Below are 25,274 nucleotides of genomic sequence, written 5' to 3'. Positions count from 1 at the left end.
CGACTAAGGGCTTTGAAGAAGCAACGAACTAACAAGAAGACAAAAACAGGAAAAGAAGAAAATACACAGAAAAGTTTAGGTGGGAAAGGTCGATTAACGGACAAAGCAATTAATGAATTTACAAAGTATTATGGTTTAGCAATCAGACGTCATTCTAATGATGTTGATGAGATGTATAATGCTATTTGGCAAACATTTTATCACAAGTTTTCATCACCCGAAGATCCGCAGCATTTTCTTTGTCCTGAAGGTGCAAATTCGTGGTGTCAATTTCAAAAAGCTGTGGCAACAAATACTTTGGACTCATTAGTTGAAAAACCACCACTTCCTGCAGATATTGCGGAAGCTTTAATACCGATTTATGAAGATCTATCGAATCCAGAGTTATTGGAACGATGTGTCGGTGGGTTTACACAAAATAATAATGAAAGCTTCAATGCATTAGTGTGGCAGCTCGCCCCAAAAACAAATTCTTCTTGTTCCCTTATTGTTGAAATAGCTTTATATATTTCAACAATTACATTCAATGATGGGGCTCTAGCAACTCTGAAGATATTAGAGAATCTCGATGTTAAAGTAGGACCAACACTCTACTCATACTGCGCTGAGCGCGACGCTACTCGGGTTAAAGCTGCTGAAAGCCGCATGGAAACGGCCAGTAAAAAATAAAAAAGTCAAGGTCAATACTAAAGATAAGGAGGAAGAACCCTCATATGGCCCAGGACTTGATAGTTTGATGTGAGTATGAATATTTTGTGAAAGACTAGATTTTAAAGTTGCGAGAATCTTCTTAAAACTTTACTCGCGTTTTTCTCAAAACGACTTTTTCAAACTTTCCGGTACTGTAACTTTCGTAAATATGAACCGATTCTCAATTTTTTTGTTTCCCCGTATTCGTCTACTTAGTGGCTATCGTCGCACGTAGGGGATTTTGATTTTTAAGATTTTTAAGGCTGTTTGAGTCCAAAAAATGAGGAAAAAGACGAAAAAATTTTCAATATGGCGCCATTTTTCTCAAATCAAAATTTTCAAAATCCCCTACGTGCGACGATAGCGACATTCCTATAGATTAAAATGCCGTTTGGTTTTTTTGTTTCAGATAATCCGTTTTTGAGTTACAGTACCGGCAATGGAGGGGGAAATTTTTTTGGTGCTCTACAAAAATGTTTATAACTTTGTGATAACAAAATATTTTTGAATAAAAATTTAGGAGAATTATCCTCAACATATACTTTATAAAACAAAAAAAACCCGATCCCCAAATTCCTTTATTATCCTAGTAAAAAAAATTCCCGAAAATTGCCTATTTTTTCCAGCGTCACAGTGGCTATCCCCCTTAATCGAAAAGTTAGTTTGATAAAATTAAAACAGTAAAAAACTAAATTGCCGAGGTCATCTGTAAAATTTAAAATTAAACATAAATAATTTAATGGGTCTGTAAATAAATTTGATTATCGTGACATGTGTATATTATATCATAGTACATAATATAATATGATATGATATATTTGAATAAAATCACATATGAAGATATTATATTCTTAACTTGAACTGACAAGTAATAGCTTGAAGAATATATATATTTTTATATAAGAATTTTATGTCACACAAAATCACAAAAGTATTATCGATCGAGCGAAAGCATACGTATGTTCGTATGTTTAGATGTATTATAGATAACGTAAGTAAAGAAATAAGCCGAGATGCACACAGTAATATGACTTGCGTCTGCATAGCATCTTCTTTAATGTCAACCTTCTCGTTTGACATATCACTGAAATATCTTACCCGAAGTAGAAAAGTAGTCTAGGAGTAAGACAAGTTGAACGTCGGTATGCCAAGTAATAACGCGTCTTACACCAATCGTTCAATATACGCCGTATATCTGTATACAAACTTTGCTATACGTCACTGCCATATCTCTTATTAAAAACTTGGCATTGAATTTCTGAAAAGTCCGAGGGTCGTTTAAATAGAGGGTCCACATGCTCGTTTTACTTCAGTTCTTCGATTGCTTTTAAATCGTAAGAAAAATCTTTGCTTTAAGTCTTACGGCTCGAATATTTTTCATTCCTTTTCATTAGAGAAATCAGTTGACTTTTTTTTTTTTTTTTTATAATGTATGGAGTTAATTGGGTGAAAAAAAATCGGGACTATTGAAATTGATTTTTTATATTCAAAAAAATTTTAATGACCGCTGAAAAAAAAATATATATTTATAGCCGATAAATTTTCTAGATTTTTTGTCGATATTTCTGTCTTTTTTTGTGATAATAAAAATAACAAATATCTAACTTTTTAGTTGAAAAATAAATGGATGTCCAAAAATTGTTTTTTAAAAATTTCATACATGTCTATTTAAACAGTTTTGCGTCAAGGACATAATTAGAATTATACTAAAAAAATTCCATATTGTCTTTTGATAATGTAGAAATAAAAAAAAAATTTTTTTTGATAAACTATGAACAGAAATCACCTTAAATTGTAATTATTACAGACAATTAATTTTTTCAGACATCGATCATTAGTTTTAGTAAAATTTTTATTTGTATTATAAACTGTGCAGATCTTTAATATTTTGTTTAATTGAAAATAATCTTAATAACTATCAGAATTTATGGAGTACTAATTGAAAAATGATAAATTTGAATTACAATGAATACGAACTCAGTAATTTTCTCACTCAGCAGTACTATTACCGCTGCAATGAGGAAACTATTTATCTTGATAAATAACCGCAACTCTCGACTTTAAAGACTGTTACTACTGCCCATCTGTGTGTATTATACGTCTACATCTTCTGAAGAACGAATCTATCGACTAGATCGAAGAATCACGGTTGCGGACAAAAAGGATCCGATAGAGAAAGAGTTACATTAATAGAAGAAGAAGAAGAACGAACGAACGAATGAAAAAGCGGGCAAGTAAGAGCGAGAGAGACAACGTTTATTTGGATTTATGAATCTCTGGGCGGTTCGTTTCTACCATAAACTTTGGGGAGCTTGTGGCCGAGTAGAACGTAAAACCTACCACCTCCCACTACATTTTCCGGGAGATCCAAAGAGGATTTCCATGGTGCTTAAATTAATTCTGATTTATTGCTGGATGATCACGCGTATAATCCTCGTAACGTATTTTTTCTTACTCATTTTAATACTACCTTATTTCATTTGTTGTTTTGTAGTTACTTTTTTTTTTATACAGTACTGAGCGTAATTATGTGCAGACATCTCTAATAGTTTTGCTAATTGAAATTTATAACCAGTTGGGTTTATTAAAATTGAATTATTACAAGAGCTTAATTACAAGAAGAAAAATTTGGAGCTTTAGCTAAAATATTTGTGGAAAGAAAATAAACAAATTATTTATTTTTTGTTTTTTAACTAAATAGATTTTTAATTTTAATAATTTATATTTGACTTATCTGTTAGATTTTTCATTAAAATTTTTAACACTTTAACTAAAATAATACTAAAAGTGTGAATCTAAGAGAACAAAAGACCAAAATTTCCATGGCCAGGTACATAGAAAAAGAACAATGAATAATAAAATATCTAAGTTGGTTGAAAGAAAAGGTAGTAAGTGTAATTTCTCGGCATAGTTGCCTAAAGAGTCGCTGCAAGAAATTTTCAATTTGAAACCCCGTGGCGTTTTCAGCCCTTCATTCGGCTTTTTGCATGAATTCCATTAAACGCCAAATCGCCCCCAGCAGACTACATAAACTCTCTCGCTTCCACCTCCTCGCTTTTTCTACCTCATTGGCGGTTAGTTTCGAGAAAGAGGGACAAAACGGAAATAAAGAAAGAAAATAATGAAAGAAATAAGAACCCGCGAGGAATTACTACAGAACTACATTCAAAGTTTATTCATTTCGCCTATTATACATCCGATTTCTAAATTATTATTACAAGTTCAAATTGTTTTTCTGAAAGTTACTCGTTTATCTTTAGTTTTAAAACATAAAACATTAGAACATTACAAATCATTACAACTCCCAAAATCATCCCCGACAAAATAATTTATTACAATTTTCCAGTTTTTTTATTTTTTCTATTAATAAGTCCATCAATTAATATGTTTTATCGGACAAAAATTGATTTAATTAAAAAATAATATTAAACAAACTTTTCAGAGATTCAAAAAAAATTGTATTTTCATTGTTTCAAATTTTTTATTAACTTCATTTGTCATGCATAGATATTTCGCTTCGTAAAATTTAATTTAATTCAATATTCGTTAACTTACAATGTCTCGCTTTTTTTTATTAATTAAATTACAAATTATTTAAAAAATTTTTATAATGTAGAAGTTTTTATAATTTACTGATTTAGGTAAAAATAATTTTAAAAAAAATGCATTTTCTATCCAAGATTATACAAGATCCAAAAAATTATACAAAGACAAATCAAGCCATATCAGGACATTTTTTTGCGAGCTATTACATCAAAAGTAAAGGCTAAAAGATATCCATTTAGGTTTTAGTTGACCGACAGCTGGTCCTGGTTGATTAGCATCATGAATGCACAAATAACTCCTATATCTACTTTGCATAAACACGAACCTCTGACACTACTCTAGTAAAGGCATTAGATCTCTTACTTTATAAATTTTGATTTTTCAAATTTTTCATTTACGCTCTTGATTATCTTCATAGAGTATCTTAAAAAAAATAATTTCACCGCATCCGGTATTTGACGCTTCTTTAGAGCATCTATAGATCGGATCACATATCCGATAGTATTATGCAAAGTTTGAGTGCACCCAAGCGTAATGAGAAACAACCGGTGGTAAGTATAAACTTCAACGGTCAACTGATTCAAAGTAATTGTACTGCAGAGCAAGCTTTTACTATGAACATTTGTTTACTCGAGCGTGCTGTTGATAAACCATCCTCAGTGGTATCGACAATCCTTTCACAGGTTATTTCTAAATCAGCTCACAATATCTGATCAAAATGTTTCTATCCGAAGTATCACTAATTTTGGTGATGCTCTAAATGAATTGGATCTAGAATAAATAGAAAGAAAAATAACGACATGTGATATGTAATGTGAAATAAATATTTTTTAATCAAGTTGTGAAGTATTTATTCGTCCGTTAGTTGGAAGTTGGTTGGGAAAATGAGAAAAACTGTAAAATCAATAGCAGACAGTAGACAGCGTTCAGGGTAGAGGATCGTTAGTGGTAAAATCGAGGAGCACTCGAACCCTCAGTGCTCGGGCTTCTCAGTCAATGCTCGTTATAGTTACAGTTGAGGATACTTATGTTTTAGTAATAATCCAAGCTCATTATCGTTTACCTACTCGTAATAGTATGATTCAGAATAACAAGTATAATACACCAGCAGTTAAGCTGCTCGAGGTATTACATTAGTAAACGCTCGGTTTGAGTTTCGGTGACCTGTTAAAGTGCTTCCAAGTGGTTTCATGATCTTAAAGTTTAGATTATCTCTAAGTGTCTGGGGAATATTAATACCAATATAAGTGTCGACGTAAATAGGGGCCAGGGAATAGGGAGCTACGCAGTATCTGTCTCTTCGATAAAACGTTTAGTATTTAATTTTCAAGAGAATATGCTTTTTGATTATCAGATAAGTATTTTAGCATGATATTGTCTAAACTTTACGGAAAATAATTTGTTTAAATTTCAATTAGAGTGAAGGGAGTTATTTTAACAGCAATTATGGCTACAAGGACTTGAAGTTTTATAAAAAAGTATCATTTTTTAATAACTTCCCCTAAAATTTATCTATAAAAATGATTTAAATTAAAGAGTTATTTTATCAAAACTCAAAACCAATATTAATTAAAAAATTTTTTCTACAAAAAAAAATTAATTTATTAATTGATGCAGATTTATTTAATTATCAATGATTGTTAAATTAGTAAATAGCTCATTTTATTTTTTTTTTTCATTATTGAAGCAATTTAAACTTGGTTGATAAAAAAAAAAAAACTGAAAAATTGCACTGTAAGAGTTTCTTTGAAGCCTCAATGTAGCTCATGCTCTAATTTTTTCTGAACAAAAAAGATGAAGTAATAATTAAAACGATAATGAACAATAAGGCAGCTAAGTTGATGTACGTAATAACAGCCAAATGGCATATGGTATATTAGTGTATTATTATTGTACCTTCGAAAAGTCTCTCAGTTTATAATGGCTCACGAAACGATACGAAGTGAGCAACGGTTCTATTCGGGTATGGGCGCAATGTGTCCCAAATCTACTTTGTACGGCACAGAGGACTTGTTGTTTCGCTATTTTTTATTACTCTTTCATTCACTTGCTCACTTCCTCTTCCTTTTATTATTTATCTTTATGTCGCTCGTGTTTGTGTGTACGGAAAATAAATGAATAATGCTCTTGAATTCTCGAGAAAATATGTGAATAAGTTGGTGTATGTGTGCAGGGAAGTGGAAGAGTAGGGCGGTATGAGTAAGTGCAGTGTATAAAAAAAAAAAAAAAAAAAAGGAATAAGATAGAAAAATGTCAGAATCATTCAGCTCTCTCGCTTTTAATTTCCCGAGGTTTATTTATTGCTATGAGCTATTTGTCATTGTTATCGGGGAATCGTTGAAATAAATCGGAAGCTAGATAAATTATTGACTACTCTTTTATTTATTTTAAGGCCTATTTAGTTTCTATTTATTTATGCTCAAGTATGAGTTCAAAGATAATGAATTTTTTAAATCTGGGTCACTTATATTAGTATTTATGAATGAAGTAATATTACTAAACACAAATTTAATTATTAACTTATTCATAAAGGGATTGTGTTTATAATTGATGAGCTTCAACATTCAAGAAGCAGACTTATTAAGTATTTATATTCTTCTGTCTGTTATTTTTTATGTTTTAATTAAAATCGATCTCTCAGTCTATTATTAATGATTTATGACGTGTATATTCTATATTTAATCTTATATTAATTAAATTAAGTGATATTTATTTTTAATACAGTTCGAGAGCTTTTAAAATTTGCTAAATAATGAAAATTAATTTCTCTGGTCATCTTAAAATATTAATATTTTTCAGTTTATAATATTTATAAGAAACTATAGACGTCAGTAAGTGTCAATGACTTTAAATCAGGATATTTTAAAAGTCTATAAGAAGTCAAAGCGCTAAAAAATTAATATTTATTACCCAATTACATATTATTTATGTGGGAAAAACTGGGTTAAACTGCCGATTTCAACCCTTTAGCATTCACGTTAAGAACATTTGTTTCACTCATATTTAAACATTTTTCCAAATGAAAAAATTATTTGAATTTTTTTATTATCGAACTATTTTTAAAACACATTTTACAGTACTTTTTTTTTCATTTTAAAACCTAAAGATCATTTAATAATAAACATAAGAAAAATATTCTTTGTATTTATTTTATTCAGAAAAAAATTGAATTTTAAATTTCTTAATTTTTTTGAAAAGTTTATGACAAAAAATAAAATACGACCTACATTTTAAAATAGCTTTCCATAGAATTCGGTTCATTTTTATTAGTATTACTATTACAGTATATATATTTTTATTTGTTATTCGTAGTGATTGTCTCCGACCGTTTTCTTAACACGTGACGAAAATGACCGACTGAATTTGTCCGTATACCGGAATTTCCGTCTATTCGGAGTGGAGCTCACCTTAGAGTACTCACAATACAAGCGATACGGAAAAAAACGCCAGGAAAGAATAAGAGGTTTTTGTTCTATACGCGTGTGACAGCTGTACACAATCATTGGCATCTGCGCCTTTAAGATTTCGTCCTGCTTTCATTGAGAATCCACAGAGCCATCGTTCCAAACGAGCTTTTGCTTTGTAAATGTCACAGCAGCGAAAAAAATAAATAAAAGAAAAGAGAAACAAAAAAAAAATAAACACAATTGTATTATAGAATAGAGTCAAGTGCAAAAGTTGAAGGCAAAGCTTTTAGTTTGTTCTTGTTATTTTGTCCGAATGACTATCTCATCTCACTTACCCTTATCAGTCGGCAATTTTATAGGATGTGAGATACCTCTATAGCCTCGTTCCATTAGAGAAATCGCATCCGATATCTTACTTTTGATACAAGAAGCTTTTTCTACCGACTCAATTTCCAAGAAAAAATGTCCCACATACCAGCTGACAATTTTTAAAATCATAACTGTCATCTAGCCACTTTTAACATGTTACATTACATTTACACTCTGATATATTTTTCAAATAGTTCATGTCTTTTCTAACTTTTTCAGTATTGCTCAAATTTACTTCAAGCTTTTTTTTTAAATGACACCTGAAGCTTTTCAAGATATTAAATTTTATACTTTTTTTTTTCCATATTTTGACAGAAAGTTTTTTATTTTTTTTTTTCCATACCATTGTCTATTTTTTTCACTTTTGAGTTCATCAAAAAAATATATCACATAATTTTCAAAAATATTTTTACTGTTTATTATCTAACTAAAAAAAAATGTCATTTTAATGTCCAATGAATTAACGTCTCAAAAAAAGAAATTTGTGACCGAAAAATTGTCCAGGATCTAGCAATTTAAAATCAGACACTCAAAATTTAAGGCTCGACTTTTTGAGCTATCAATTAATCACTGATAAAACTTTGAAAAAATAACTATGCATAAAATAACAATACATTAATGGATTACGGTGACCTAACGATAACTTACTCTACTGTCTCTTGCATAATTTTAGCCGACCAACTAAATAACTTTGGTAGATTAGTTCATCGTGCTTAGTGCTCAATTCACTCGCCAGACTCTAGACTCCAGACTCCGGTATTTCTCTAGTTAGGAATCATTTCAAACGATCACTTGCAGAAATGCCATACTCGATACCCTAGTTATGTCGATGTTGGTACAAATATATATATATATATATATATATATATATATATATATATATATATATATATATATATATATATATATACTCGCCACCCTTCGCTGTTCTGTACAATCGGAGAAGGGGTTGAAAGGTTACGACCAGAGTTTGCATTTTGCGGTTATCGTGGGAATAATATCTTGCGAATGAACGACTAGTGTGATGAGGAATCTAACAAGTTTTAATTGTTGGTATTTTGACTACTTTATGTTACACGTAATACTATATACATTGTAAATTGTAATAAATAATTATATGCATGTCATTTATTAGAAGTTATTGTGTTTTGGAATTTTTAAACGAATAAAAGCTAATATTTTAATACTTTATTCATTTAAAAAAAATGTACTTTGCTGAGTTTTTTTTTATGGACAAAATAAATAAAATTCAATAATATAATTAAAACTATCCACTCTTCAAATTTTTTACAGTATATTATGATTACTTCTGTACTATCATTGATGTTAATTTTTTTCCTGGATATCCTGGAATTTATACTGGATATCCTATAATTTATACAGCAATGAACCTTTAGTAGAAGTTAATATTTACAGAGTGGTCTCTTTTTTCACCAATATTTACGAATATTTCAAATGAAAATGTACGAAATATCAATCAAAAGCTCGAGCTTTTAACTAAATTAAACTCCGGTTCACATTATTGATATCTATTTTTAAATCAAAATTCTACGATTAATAGAAACAAATTTTATAATTAATTCAATTCAATTTATTGGTGCATCAACTGGCTTAATCAAACAAGCATGCCATAAACAGCGATTCAAAACTATATTTTTTCAATTACACTAATAACTTATTTTGAATTTACACTATAAATTTTATACTAAGCAATTTTTAATTTATTTAATAATTTTTATTCAGAAATAAAATGCTTAATATTTATACAATTTACAATTAGGCTATTACAATTAAAAATTCTAAAAAAAAATTAACTAATAATTCAAAAAACAATTTAGATCACTTAATAACTTCGCATAATTTTTAAGAGTAATTTTATAGAACCATATAACCCCACACGTGCATTTGGTTTGAGAGATACGATATATTAATAATTCAGGATAAGGACCTGGGGTGAGCTCGAGAGAACAATAGAAGACACCTATACATGTTCAGTAGCTGCGAAAAGTTCAAACATATGATTTAACGCAAACTGGAATATACTAACAGTACGCTCTCGTAAAGTTTCAGTCCAGACCATCGGGTAATAACTACAATTTAAATACAAATTGTCTTTTCTCTGAAGAAACCAGTTAAGTATTATTAACTGAGATAAGTTACAGTCACAATTTTGTCAAGAACACAACTTTCCACGTTTTGTAACACAAGAACCAACTTACCTCGTATCCACATTACATCCTGTTTTTAAATTATTTAATATTAACGTAATATCCCATTTAAAATTTTCGTTAAAGTATCGAACTGGCGACGGAGCTTTTTTTTCCAATTCGGTCGAATAATTCTTTTTAAATTATAAAAAATTAGTTTTACACATTTTAAATGGGAATTGATCTTAAAAATTGTATACTTTGACATCACATATTTTGCTTTCTAAATGGCCAAAAATTTTGCAACACCAAAATTTCATAGTAAATATTTATAAACTGTAAAAAAATGGTCAAAATCTTTTGAAAAGTGGATTCGCTTTAAAACTAACACTTAGTTTGGGTTTTATCAAAGTAAGACAGTTCTTTTAATACAATATGAAATTATTAATACACACAATTGTATAATATGTATATAACCATTGATTTGAAGCAAATTGATTGTCAATAAATACATCAATAATAACAGAATTAATTAATTAGTCAATCAGATATGTTAATTATGGAGTAAATGTTTAGCTATGCGATAAAAAATTGATTAATCAATAAAACCGCTGATTATACGCGTCAAATGTACACCCTCTGATTACCACTAATCGGTAAAAGCGTAAGATTAGTGTTATCATACCGTAAATCTGTGAAATAAAACGATTGAAATACGAATAACCACATCTCAGCAGGGTGGATAATATTTACGGGAATTCCTGGAGATGAAAGGTATAACAGTATGATAGTGACACGATATAATGTTTTCTTGGTCTTCACCGACTATAACTTGAACTATAACTGAATTGCACGACAATATAGATTGTACAACAAAATAAGGATTGTTGGGAATCAAGAGAACGAGTAGATGGTTTATCAACGATTGCAACAAACCGGGTCGCTAGCTTGAGGTTGTTTTATACCGGCTACCCGTGGCTATATTCTGTCCACGGAGCTCGCGTTTTTATGTGACTTCGTCTTCGGTAACGATCTGTTGAAACCCCGAGGTATCTTATCACCTGTTTTTTCTTACATTTTTATTTTATTGTTATCATTATCGTCATTGTAATTCGTAACTCACTCTAATTCCTCTAACAAACTTTTTCCTTTATTTAGGAGCCCAGCTAATTTTTATCTCAAAACACGTTGATAACGTCTAGATCGCTATATTCCGGGTCTTTATTTTTTCCCTCGTTTATTATTTTCTGTCTTTCATTAAACTTTATATCGTCATCATCGCTCATGTTCAAGACAAAAGACGTCTACGGAATTAATTATGGAATTTAAATTGAATTATTTAAACACTTTGCATATTTAGTTTATTTTATTTACTACAATAAATACTTTTTCGAACTTTATTTTCAATTTTATTACTGTTTACATTAATTTAATTGGAAAAATATTATAATTTATTTATCTCACTGAGTCAGGGCCAGAAAAATTATGTTTTCTAGTTCAATAAAATTTTTTAAGGGTCTCTTGTGATTTATCGTAAAAAATAAATGGTTGAGAATTTTTCACATGAATTTTTTCTATTCGGAAAATTATCGTAGAAAATTGAAAATTTGAATCGAAATCATTATTAAAATTTTAACGATCAGTAAATTTTTTTAATAGCATGATTTCTATAAAATTCGAAAACAATTAGCAAAATTCACCCTGTAAAAATAATTTTATTCATTAGCATGACCCTAATCTTAATAAAAGTATACGTAATTACTACTAAAAAAAACTCAGTACTACTTTCCATTTAAATTCCAACTAAAATTCACCCTCGAGATTTCCTGAAAACCCTATTTAACCCACGTCATAAATCTAAAAAGTCTTTTATAAATGTCTAATCAAACTTTGAAAATCTCTAAGACATAAATATTTTAGAGTAATAAATGTTTGTCTAAAAAAAAAAAAATTATTGAGATTCAGTGAATATGTCAGTGATTTCACATCTCGTATTTTTAAGCGAACACGAAAAACTTTTTTAGAAAAAATAAAATGAAAAGTTACACATAAAAGCCGGGATTTACATTTAACATTTCTTACGGCTGGATAGATTCCCCGGCGATTTACTATATTTGGAAGTAAAGGTAGAAGAAGCTGAAAACTCAAAAATAAACGAAATATAGATTTTTACCTACTCACAGTATATTTGTCACATGTTTACATAAATAACAAATAATTTCTGAGGCCAATTTAAATTTAAGGCTTAAATTAAAGATTTAAGCTCAAAATTGTGAAATGGTCACACATCGCTTGAAAATTTGACCGCTTACATGTGAGCATAAATTTCGAAATTAAGTTTTAATGTACAGTACAGAATATATCATAGAAAAGATCAATATATGATCCGATAAAAAAATGATATATAAGTAAAAGCTCGTAACTGACGATTTAAAATATTATTTATAAAGAATAATTTCTCGGCGACTTAACTTTTACTTATTCATTGAATTTTATAACAATTTAAAGAGAAAAATGGGTTACTTATTCAAATATAATCACCGCTTTAACATCTAGAGCGTGAAAAACTGTCGTACAAGATAAATCAGTGGTTTATAATTAAAAAAAAATAATAACATACGTATATATAATAATAAAAAAGAAATAAAAATAAAACAAACTATTAAACACGACTCGTATGTATGCGTACGAGTGTTTGCGTATTTATGTGTCGGGATAGGAGCATAAAGTGGGTACACGATATTTAAAACATGTGTAACACGAGATCACACTCGTTATAAGTGTAATCTCACGTAGTAATAACAAGTTTAACGATAGCCATGTTGTAGCACAATACAGCGGCAGGGCAGAAAGCACTCATAACGAGGGCAGATGCCGTTCGAGGTTCTACGATCCGTGGTAGCATGGCAGGACTTAGGTTGAGCTTGGACTGGTGGATGGAAAAATGATAAAGTCCGTTGTACCCGCCAGTACGGAGTTTACTTGACTGCACACTCATGTGCATTATATAGAGCTTTTACTTGTACTGGTGCTTATTCCTGCATGACTTGATATGCCGGAGCGTTAGACCTGGCATATTTTAATTTCATATGCTTGCACTCTATGGTGCACTGCTGCATCGTGTACGTATGATGCTGGAGATTCAATTTCGTGAGGAAAAGGTTGTACGCTCACGTTTGAAGCGTGAAATCGAGATGGATTCGCGATTTTTCTTACGATCTCTCTTATATGTGTGATAAAACTTATGTACTGTTATCGATTTTTACCGGTTGTTGCTGGATATCATTCAACACCTAATTTTACAACGTGTATCATTTTTTTTTATTATATATAGGATATATATATATATATATATATATATATATATATATATATATATTTTTTTTTTTTTCGATTTTGAAAAGAAATGTGCTTGGGAAAAAGTAATTGGTAACTACGACTGACTAAATATCGATAGAGATTCCTAAAAAAAAATCGGTAGCAGCTACCGATTATTTTTTAGTCGAAGCGGCCAAAAATGGGATGAATGAACACTAAAATGTTGACGAGAAAAGACTGGAAAATCAAGAGTGGAATTGTAGTGAATTTTTAATTTGAATTTACTGGGTCACTTCAGAACCCAGGGTTTCAACTTGCCGTTAAAAGTAAATAGAGTTTTTTCGGTGAAGTGATTTTTGAGTGAATGTGGATTTCATTTTAAGCTCCATTACTTCGATGGATGTTTTAATCTTTAGGAATAAATTATGAGTCGTTTTTTCGTAATGCAAAAGGTTTTACCTCATAACTTATTGATAATATATTTATTTTTTTGCTTAAAAAAAATTGGAAATTTGCAAAAAGTAATTTAAAAAATGTGAAAAGATATATTGCATTTTATTATTTTATCTAACACTAATAGAAATTCAATATTACTTCGCTTGTATACAATCAACTTTTCTGTTTATCAAATAAACCCAACCAGTTTTGGATCACTGCTTGATAAAATTAAGGTTTATTCTGAAATTTCTATCAAACATTGGAATCGAATAGGACTGATCGCATTACTTGTTACAACTAACCCGGTCATTGAAAGGAATCCCTAACTACAGACAAAATATATCTGTGAGAGATCATATTCATTTCAAGCATCGTATCAGAGTACTAAACATTCAATTGCGGATCACATTATATGACATTGATAACACTGAATTTTTCAATCGATGGAGATAATTCCTAATTTATGTAAAATGATTATTTTTTTACGGAAAAAAAAATTCTGTAAAAATTACAGGAAAATCTATTAAATTGCATATAAAATATTATTCTTACATATTCATACATTAAAATTTGACTTCAATAAACTCTTACTATCATTAATAAAAAAACTCCAACATTAATTAAACCACGTGTTCGTAGTTAATGCACCGAGCTGATCAAACAATTATCAATCAATCAATAATTACATATTTTAATATTTAAATAACTGAATAGACTGTGATTTAGGATATCTGATACTCAACATTAATCTGGCATGGAAATTTCGAACAATACCGCACAGCATCATCTTTATTTAAAGAAAGCTATAGCAAACTGATACATTAGATACACCAGTCTGCATATGTAACAAAACCAAATCTCTCGGATATCAAACACTAACTCTTGGATTTCAGCTCGGATTTTCTCCACTTTCCCTACTAACTCATCTGCTAACACAAGCTACATTTTGTATCTCATATCCTGTTTGGCAGCGTTTTCACCAGTATTTATCTCGGTACTGATCTACAGATAATATACAACGGTGATGAACTTCGAAAAGTGTATTAATGTTCGGATTCGAACCATTGCTATCAGCGAAATTGAAATTTTTAACTATTTACTTGAGGATTAAAAGAGTGATTCACTATTTTGCATGTCTCTGGCTAATTAATTATTTTCACCGTAAAATTTTCCCCTCTGCAGAATGATCCACCATATTGATTTTTTTATAGTTTTCTATGAAGTTGAAGTTAAGCAAATATATATAAATTACTGGAGGTAATAGTTTTCATTGGGGTATACTTTGGTGTCAACGACCCTCGGCTTGGTCAAACGATCGATGGAATCGCAAACTCGAACTCACTTTAGGAGGTCAATTGTATGGGTGGGCTTCTTTCTTTAGATATTATAGATATTATATAGACAGATATATAAGTGTACATAGATATGTATCTTTAGTGTTATTATTATTATCTCACGTACTCATGTGTTATCGTGTAAGAATAACAATTCTCTTATTCTATGAATCGATATCGTGTTATCTCGAGATTTACACTTTGAGTGCTGCAAAAAGTTCCATCCTACAGTGGTGGCATGCCAATCGAATAGCGCCCGTTACAGTCATTTATATACTACCGTTGACCTAATTTTTAGTTCTCATTGTACAGTGCATAGTGCCTGGAATGGAGTACGAAACTACGTTCGGTTTTTCGGAGATAAATTTGATGGGGAATAGAAATAATTGAGATTTTTGTCGGTGCTCTCTACTGCTGGGAACTGAAAAACTTTTTAACTACTGTAAAATATTTTAAGTTGATTTTTTTAAGCTTAATTCGAAAATACGGATTTAAATTTTTTATGCAGTTTAAATTGAAGTCGGAAAAAATTAGCGGAGAGAAATTATTAATTTTTATTAAAAGGGCGCTTCTATTTTATGCAAGTAATCCTTTTAGATAAAATAAACATGATGTTTTAAATTTGTAATATGGATTTCAGATTAAAATTTTTTGTTCATATTTTTATTTTAGACTTTACTAGCTGTCAATCACCCTTTTCGCTGAAATTGAGTTACAATTTATTTTTATTTTTATTTCTCAATTATTATTAATTTTTTTTTTCATTGTATTTTATAATTCAGCGATACAATTTATTTTTAAAACAAATTTTTACCATTTTTAGGCGTTTTTTTTTTTTTCTTAAATTTAAGCTATAAAAATTCAAGCTGTAAGATTAAAAGTTGAGAATAAATGAATGGAAAAAAATGACAAATCTTGGCCGGCTTACTGAGCAGCGTATACAAACAAAGATTGCCGCCGAAGCCGAATTGAGAGGAATAGGACAGGAAAACGATGGGGAACGGTGGATGAAAGGTTGATAAGGGTGCGGAGTAGAGACTGCGCGCTTGGATGCTGGGTTTCAGCAAAGTAAAAAATAAAATTCTTCCAAGTGGAAGTTAATGTTTAATTTAAGATAGAGAGCGGAGCTCTCGCGTTTACCGTCAGGTGGAGTTGGGCCGGCCCGGGGTGGAGAGCTTTTCCGGTACTGAAAGCTACGCCCATTGGACTAGACGACGAGATGAAGAAAAATCGAATAAGAATAATAAAAGAGGGACAGAGATCACCGGGTTTACAAGGCTGAGTCGTACCACCACCTGGAGTGCCGCTCGAGATAGCTAACTATCATCCCTATGAGTTTAAGAGAGATTCAACTTTTAAAGAGTCCTCGAGCGAATAATTATTGCTGATGAAACTTTCAAGATTTTCGTGTCTAATTCATAGTCGTTTCACTTTAATTTTTACCCATTTTGAGAACACCAAGGGTGAGACGAGATGGCAACTATGTAATTTTATTATTAATTTTACTGCTCAATTGTTTTCAAAACTTTTTATCTCTTGTTTTTCTTTCCATTTCGCTTGTTCTTCTTTCACAGTTCAATTCTTTCAATCAAGAGCCACTCATATTACCACTGATTAATGTAATTATTCCAACAATTTTATTTAATTATAATTATTTATGATTTCAGTGGCGTGCTCAACGGTGACGGTGACCAAGTGTCAAGCGGCATTGAAAACACTCCAAGCATTTTCGTTCTTCCGGCCAACGTGTCTTTGCAAAGAACCACACGTCGATCCAGAGTGCAACAGCTTTCAGAATTTTCTCTTTGATCACCCTTGTATATATGTTCTCAAAAAAGGTAGGACATGTTTTTATAATTCACAAATTATGACCCTTAGTATTTCCACTCTAATTTCACCAACAATCTCCCATCACATTGACATTTTCGTGACTTCCGTGTTTCCTTTCTCCTTTTCGTCTTCTATCAGACCCTGATCATTCAACAACTTTTCGTTTACATCCCCAAGATTAACGGCCGAAAAATCTAAACGTCTAAATAAATAATGAGCTTGACAATACTGTCATCTATCGTTTGCATTGTCGCTTAATTCAGGCAGCCGGACACACTCTTTCGGATTTATTGAAACTTTGAAGAGTCTGGCGAGACGTTGATCCCTATTCACGTTTCAAATTTCGAACAAATTGTCATTTGCTGATTTTCAAAGACATAGATATGAAACAAGTAAATGTATGTTTGTGACCGATACAAAAAGGGCATGCATGAAACGCCTGCACAAATTGACAATTCAGATTCATCAGCCTGGGTAGTTCATTGAAATAACTAAAATAAAATAAAACAACTATCACTTTTAATCACAAATACCTCCACTCAATTCAATTTAATCCATACTTGTCAAACAACAAAAAACAATTTAGTACACAGTAAATTGAACATAAAAATTTGTCGTTCTATTTTCACAACAGTCCAATTATTTTTATTGATAAAATGTATATGTCTAATTACTTTGTCATATGACCTCACAACTTCCACTCTAATTAAATATTATATAATTCATTATTTTGTAAATTTTCTTGTGTGAAAAAAATAAAGTTTATCAATTGTTATTTAAAATTCACAACACAATTATTTTATCTTTCTGACATTATTCCAGTTCTACTTAGTTCTCATAATAATGAATTTTCTGCGTAGCAATGTCATTTAATCTCTCGAGACTGCATTTATAAAATGAAACAGTGTCTATTAAGAAAATTAAATTTAAATAAACCAACCACGAATTTTTTTTTTTAATATTATTTTTGATTATATTTAAATAAAATTGGGTTATCAGTTTTGTTCGTCATTCATGTCAATATCGTTGAACATTTGCTATAATTTACATCGATAAATTAGTCGTAAGCTGTTGGAAATGCTATGATGACAAGTTGAAGCCCTCTACAAGCCCGATTTTCAATGCAACGTAAAATGTTTCACGAGAATATGATGTTTATCATCAACGGGAAAATGCAAACGTATATCTGTCTAATACGAGGCATTTGTTGCTTTGAAAATTAATCTTTAATTTCAGGTTTATTATTACTATTATTACGTCATATTTTATACGTGACAGATTTAATTAATTATAGATGAAAAAATTGGAGTATAAAATTAAAAAAAAATCATTTCAGCCGAGTAGACAGATGTTTTATTAAAATTCAAATGAAATAAAAATAATTCGCAACTTTAAATATGTTGATGTTTCAAGAGAAAAAACGTAGTTTTTTTTTTTTTGAATTAAAGAAAATTAGACCTACATTTTTTGAAGCCGAGAAATCAAAATAATAAATGAATAATTAAATTATCCAAAAAGCCATGATAAAATTCACCAGGTCGTCCTCATTAAGAAATTCAATCGTATCTAAGACCACTTTATACGGTAGAGGTATAGCATTTCTCAGTTATTCAATTTTTTTAAAACTCATCCAAAAGTTCAACTCTATCTATAGCTCTTCTTATTCTAACCGCAATTATAGTTATAGACACAAACTAAATATAGGTTTATGAAGGTTGTCCGCAGTGTAAAAATAGTTCTTAGAATGTTTTACAAAGTTTTTTTTTAATACTGCAAAATTATCTTCAAAAAATTGTGAATTTTTATTTTTCTATCTTTTCCAAATAACATCAAAGTACGTAATATTTTTATCACATTCTTTAAAGTTTTCCGAATAAAATTTGTCAGCTAATGGTGAACTATCTCTGCGAAATTCTAATTTATTGACCAAGTCCTTCAGAATCAGCTCAGTATATTTTTTACAAACTCTTGAAGACGTTTTAATTGATATTATTCAATATACTCAGAATTTACACCGACCGATTTTTACAAATTTCATTTTGAAAGCGTTGCACAATAAGTAGCTTTTGATTTTATTCTATAATCACACCGAGGCAATAACTCTTCGAGTATTTTTATGAAACCTTTAAATCGGCTGCCAAATTGTATAGGTAATAAAAAAATATTTTGTTTTCTTTTTACAATCGTTTTATCAATAAACAATGTAACTGACATGAATTCGAAACGATTTGAAGCTCCGAATAAGAATGAAGCCGTTGATAAAAAAATGTTATTTGTTGTAAAAAACTATTTAATTTTTACAAATAGCTAGTAATAAAATTAAAAAAAATAAATAAATAAATAAATATAAATATAAGAACTTTAATTAATATTTTTTAATTTTCAAAGTATTATAAAAAATAAATTACTAGAATGACATTTTAAATTAAGTAATTTTTTAAGAAAATCATTTTTTTTTTTTTTTAATAAACAGACAGCGATACAGATAATTATTATCTCATCATAAATTCAGCCTTTCATTAATGTTAAAAAAGTTAATAAGAATAAAAAAATTTCCAAGACTTGACTCACAATTATTTTGGGTTTGAAGCAGGTACCGTAATTTACAAGATAACCCAAGTATAGAGACACTTTTAACCCTCGGGTTTCCGGTTTCATCTCCGCTCTCAAATCAAGGCGACTATTTGCAAAATGGTTAGTCTAAAAATTCTTAATGTCAATTATTAACTAAATAAATTTATATAATTAATTTAGACAACTTAAGTTTTGGGTTTTAATTCAAATACTGCCGCGCTCTTATTAATTCATCGGTTTATCGTTAATTATCTGCCAAGTTTCTTCTTCACTCGTATTAATTCTAAACTCAACATTAATTCTATTAGCTTAAAATAATTCAATTCGATTAAAGTATATTTAATCGCCAATTGAACCCACACAGAGAAAAAAACATCGTTATAAACACGAAACTTTGTATCGTCATTATCACAATCATATGTATAGCGACTGTTAACAAATGTTTGTATTCTAACACTATACGTATTGTGATTACCTCAAAAGGTATATAGTGTTAAGGACTGTACGTATCGTGATAATCACGATACACCGCTTGCAGCGCCACTATTTTAACACTACTTTTCGCCTGGATCGTGATAGTTACGATACGTATAGTGATGAGAGCGATATTTTTTTCTCCGTGCATATTCGGCAATTATACACTCCATTACTGAAACCAAAAACTTTAATTACAATGATAGTTAATAATCACATTAGAAAATAGAAATAACACATTATTCGATTTTCTCTTATTAATGGCTTTTGAATACATTATCCCTGTTATCCACACGCACACATGCGTACAAATTACATCTACTAAGTTCATCATTCAATAAACTCACATGTCGAAACATCTGTTAGCCGAACCATAAAGTACACTAATTGCTAAATAATCACTCGAAATATTATACTTTGTTTGTGAATTGTAATTACAGGAAATTGCTTTTGAATTTCTAATTTTTATTTAAAATATTTAAAGGTTATCAAAAATTCCAACTTGATTAGATTTTTTATGTTTAAAAAATTGACAGCCGATAAAACAATTATTTAAATTAAGCACTATTTCGTTCAATTGAAAATTATACAATTCTTAGAAATATTTATAACAATTTTTAGCATAAAAACATAAAAATTAAATTAAAATTATGAATTAATTTATTAAGTACGTACAAAAAATTATTTTATTAAATTTATTAAATTACTTGAGAATTTATTAATTAGACAACATAATTATTTAATTTGATAAAAACAATATTCCTCCATAAATTTTATTGAAATATTTTAAATTAATAAATTATAAAAAATATTCTTATTAAATATAAGCCGTCTAAATTTCATATTGTGGTATAATACATCGCTTCAAAAGAAAAATTGGATGAACAGCATTGTTTTCTCACCTTCACACATACCAGAGCTTAAAATAAGATTTTCAAATTTAGTGTAACTGAAAGTATATTTTATACTGTTAAATTTACTGTTCCAAGTTGTATTGTTTCCTTTGCTATAATATTTGCTCAGTAAAATTTCTAACTTCTAAAGAAAGAGTAAGATAAAATAGCCGTAAGCGTTTTTAAAAAAATTAAAAAAAATTCTCAGACAAAAATACAGTAAGATTTTATCGACAATAGTAAAACAAAGAAAAATCTTCTTAATCAGGATTTATTATTGGCTCACTAATTGCTTAATCGATTGCTTGAAATCATCAGTAACAACTTTCCGGGAGAAAATTATCTGAATAATAGATAAAGAAAAAGGAAACGAATAAGAAGGAACGAAAGGTAATTTTCGGATCTTTTATCTATTCAGAATTTTTCAATAAGCCCCTATAAATTCTTCTTTATAAGATAATTGTATATTTATCGCGTCAATTGAAGTTGAAAAAATTACATTGTGATTTTATCTATCCGTCATTCGTCGTAAGAATAAAAAGAAAAGTAAAGATTGTCATAGTTGACGACAAAAGGATCGAAATGCAGCCAGGGATGAGTGGAAAAAGACAAAAGATCTTTGACTATACGGAGCTTTCTTTGAATTTTTTTTTTGTTATTTTTTTCGCTGCACTTGAGCTTTTTTTTTTTTTCCTTACCTCTTTATTATTATTCTTTTCTCATAGTATATATCATTCTTCTTTATCTGTCGGCAGCTTTGTTCATTTTCTCAGAGCAGAGTAGTCTTTTCGCAGAGGGTTTTTTTTCGAGTCCTGTGAACATTTCGAACGATTCTATGTGTAATACTTGTCGATCTATTCACTTGCACTTGGTTATATCCTTATGTGAATTTCTATCCTTATTTCTTCGGTTATTTTTTTTTATCTTTTTTACGTCTAGCGTTTCATTCACTAGAGGGAAAAATAAACCCACCCTCGTACTCCAGTTCATCGCATTCCCATTTTCATCGTTGCTCGGATTTGCCTGCACACGATTTTTTTTTTCGTTGCTCTTTTTAACTTGCTTTTTTTTATTTATCTTTCATTTTACGGCTTACGAGTACTCATCACACTTTTTTGTTTAATTACATGACACAAAAAATTTAAATTCCCATTAAAAAATAATGATGCCTCTAAAATATTGTTTAAAATAAATAATTCTGCTATTTATCACTTTAAATTAGTCAATTTTCGAAATTTTTTACAATTTTACCAACAATAATAAAAACGAAAAAATTTTTTTTGATTTACAGATAAGGACCCATATCCAATAGATGCACTTCTAACATGCAACCATGCTCTGATGGTTTGTCAGCGCACCAAGTCGTGTATCAAGCTTTTTGACGACTTCAAAGCTAGCTGTAAAATACGAGAGAATAAATGCAAAATGGAGAGTCGGTAAGTCATAATTTATTATACTGCAAATTATTTTTTAGCATTTAAAAAAATTTTTTAATATTTAACAAAAATTATTTAAGAAATCTTCTAACAGAATGAACCTTTATTAGCATTAAAAATATTTATTTTATTGCACAAAGGTAATTTATTTTATGATAATAGGTAAATATTTTTAATTAAAAAAAATATAATTTATTTCTAAAAAAATTACTTAATATAATTTTTAAGAAATCAATTTATTACTCTTTAATAAATTTTTCTAACAGTGTACAATTATTTTTCTGTCATTAATATTAATTCACTTTCGGAATAAAAATTCAGTTTGTCCGATTATGTTTTATATGCATCAAATACAACGGTCAAATTTTTCCAATTTTACTAAAGCTTTTTTTTTCGAATACTATAAAAGTATAAAATGCGATATTTTAAAGTTGATATTCTGTGGGAAGAAAATAGTTTAAAAGTTTTGTGAACAAGTGAATCCTCGATGTATATATATTTATATTTAATATATACATTTACATTATAAACAGTAAATCCGTATTAGATAACGAAAAAATAAAAAGTAAGAGTGATGCGTGTTAGCAAGTAAATATCCATTAAATATGCAGGGGATGGCTCGTTCGTTGTTACTATCTGATATGTATATGGTACATATATAATATGAAACTCAATTCAAGTACTTTTGAAAGTCTTGCTGCAGCTTAAGAAAATGCAACAAAAGTGGAGGGTCTAAGGTAGAATAGTTGGAAAAAGAAAGTTGTTGGAAGAAGGTGAAAAATAACAAGGACGAAAAGAGAATTGCTGGATTTTCTTTCACAAGTGCTGCATTATGTACACAGTGTAAAAGTATGTTTGAAAAATACATAAATCGTCACAAAACATTTAAATTTGAAAATTTTAAAGATATACATAGAATTTTTTCGATAATTTTTTTTTTCAAATTCTGTAAAAGTGACGACAATGAAATATAAATATTTAAATTGTAGCTAAATTTAAGTTCTAGATTCTACCAAATTGCACTAAATATTCAGTATCTTTTATTTAATATTATTTACGGCGATGTGAAAATCGCGTGAGAGGACACGGATGGTTTACATTAAACAACCGTGGGAATAACTCGACTGAGACTAAACATGCAAATTTAGTTGTTCAAATTTTACAGCTTTATTTTTGTCTACACCTTCCGCTAAATAGAATTGAGTTGTTGCTTACACTCGTGTGGTGCTTGTTTCAGTTTTATTTCAAGGGTTTATTTATTTTTGAAATTATTTTCGCAAACAATATCTTAGTTATTTGAATTTAATAACCTGCAGCTGCTATGTGACTATCTATTACAAATGATTTTTTTTATTTGTCAATGTACAGATAGTTTGGATCAATTCCAAATAATTTTATAGAAAATGTAAAAACCTCTTTTACAAAAAAATGACCATCATAAAATTTTCCTGTTTTTTTTTTATTGTAAGGATTATTATTTAATATATAAAAATTAGAAATTTGACTCATGAAAAATGGAAATTAACAATCGCTAAACATTATGTGAAACCATAAAAAAAAAGTAAATTTTATTCCACAGTTTTTAATAAAATTAAAAAAAATCAGTTTTGACAGAAAAAGTTACTATGCTTAAGAAAATTTAACCTCGATTAATTAGTTTTTGAAGTGTTCGTTTAGATGAGGTAAAGAAAAGTCAATTTAAGAAAATTGCGAAGATTTCAACTCAGAACAAACTTTAAATATTTTTACCCTCAAACTTTTCCGCGTTATTTTCAATATTTATTATTCTTGAAAAAGTGGAAAAAAAATTATAAAATAATTGACACCACAACAAAATTTATGAAAATTAGATTGAAGAATTCAAAACAAAAATTGTTGATTATAATTAATCGTTCAAAATTAGCGAGTATTATTATCAAGTTATTCGTTGCGATCTAGAGTTAGTTCAACCTGTTAGAGTTAAATTCGTGACGTTTAAGTTCAATTTACAGGAATATATTCATAAAGCAGCCGAAAATAAAAAAATAACAAGCGAATTTTACAGTTGAAATGAAGCACTCCTATTATTGAGCCATTACTCGTATATTATAGATCAAAGAGCGCTCTTAGATATGAGTTAATACCCAAGAGGAAACATTATTTAATTATCTAAATGATAGACAAAGGCAAATTAAAAATTATTCATTCTATAATTTAGAATTAAACTGTCCATCAAGTAGCTTAAACATTTCAAGTTGAAATTTTTTTGAACTTATTCATAGGTAGTATTAATCTAAAGCCCCTTTGGCTGGTGCAGGATAATTTAATGTCCTTGGAAAAAAAATTAAATAATCGTAGAGCTTTTATTTTTTATTTCTGAGTAAATTTACTCTACGTGATATGGAATAAAAAGAACACCTTGTTAACAGCCGTAAACATAATTTACATAAATGTTATACTCTGTTTCACTTGAGGAATATTTCTGAGAACGACTTAATTTATACTTTATTTAATTTGCATTTAAAAGACTAAAACTTTGAATAAAAAGCCATTTTCTTTATTAAAAACTCATCTTCAAAATTATATTATACTTTTGTTATTTAATTAATGTAAAAATTACTCCATTCGTTATGAAAAATTTAACACCAATGCTTCACTATTAAAATCAGTATAGTTTAATTTTTTGAATTTTGAATTTTCGTAGTAACAAGTTTAAAAATGAATCGTACTCCAAGCTATTCTTAAATTTCGCCACTCATCGACTAATCACCTCGAGTAATTTAATTGATATAATTAATTTCATAACAACATTTGTGAATGCCTTTTCTCTACAACCACC

The 25,274-nt window shown here is 29.2% G+C and overlaps 1 protein-coding gene across 1 annotated transcript in view; it reads left to right on the top strand.

Annotated features, from left to right (window-relative positions):
- Window positions 1–25,274, top strand: part of Gfrl (Glial cell line-derived neurotrophic family receptor-like) — a 162,527-nt gene that overhangs the window by 65,964 nt on the left and 71,289 nt on the right. The window contains exons 3-4 of the mRNA XM_074239154.1: window positions 16,917–17,087; window positions 22,312–22,456. Coding sequence (XP_074095255.1) covers window positions 16,917–17,087; window positions 22,312–22,456 — 316 coding nt within the window. The remainder of the gene's footprint in view (window positions 1–16,916; window positions 17,088–22,311; window positions 22,457–25,274) is intronic.

Source organism: Cotesia typhae, unplaced genomic scaffold, assembly GCF_013202065.1.
Source record: "Cotesia typhae breed Kobodo isofemale line unplaced genomic scaffold, CoteBio_Ctyphae contig_23, whole genome shotgun sequence".
Classification (NCBI taxonomy): Eukaryota; Metazoa; Arthropoda; class Insecta; order Hymenoptera; family Braconidae; genus Cotesia; species Cotesia typhae.
Note: the sequence above shows the minus strand (reverse complement) of the source record. Positions and strands in the feature narration are given on the sequence as shown.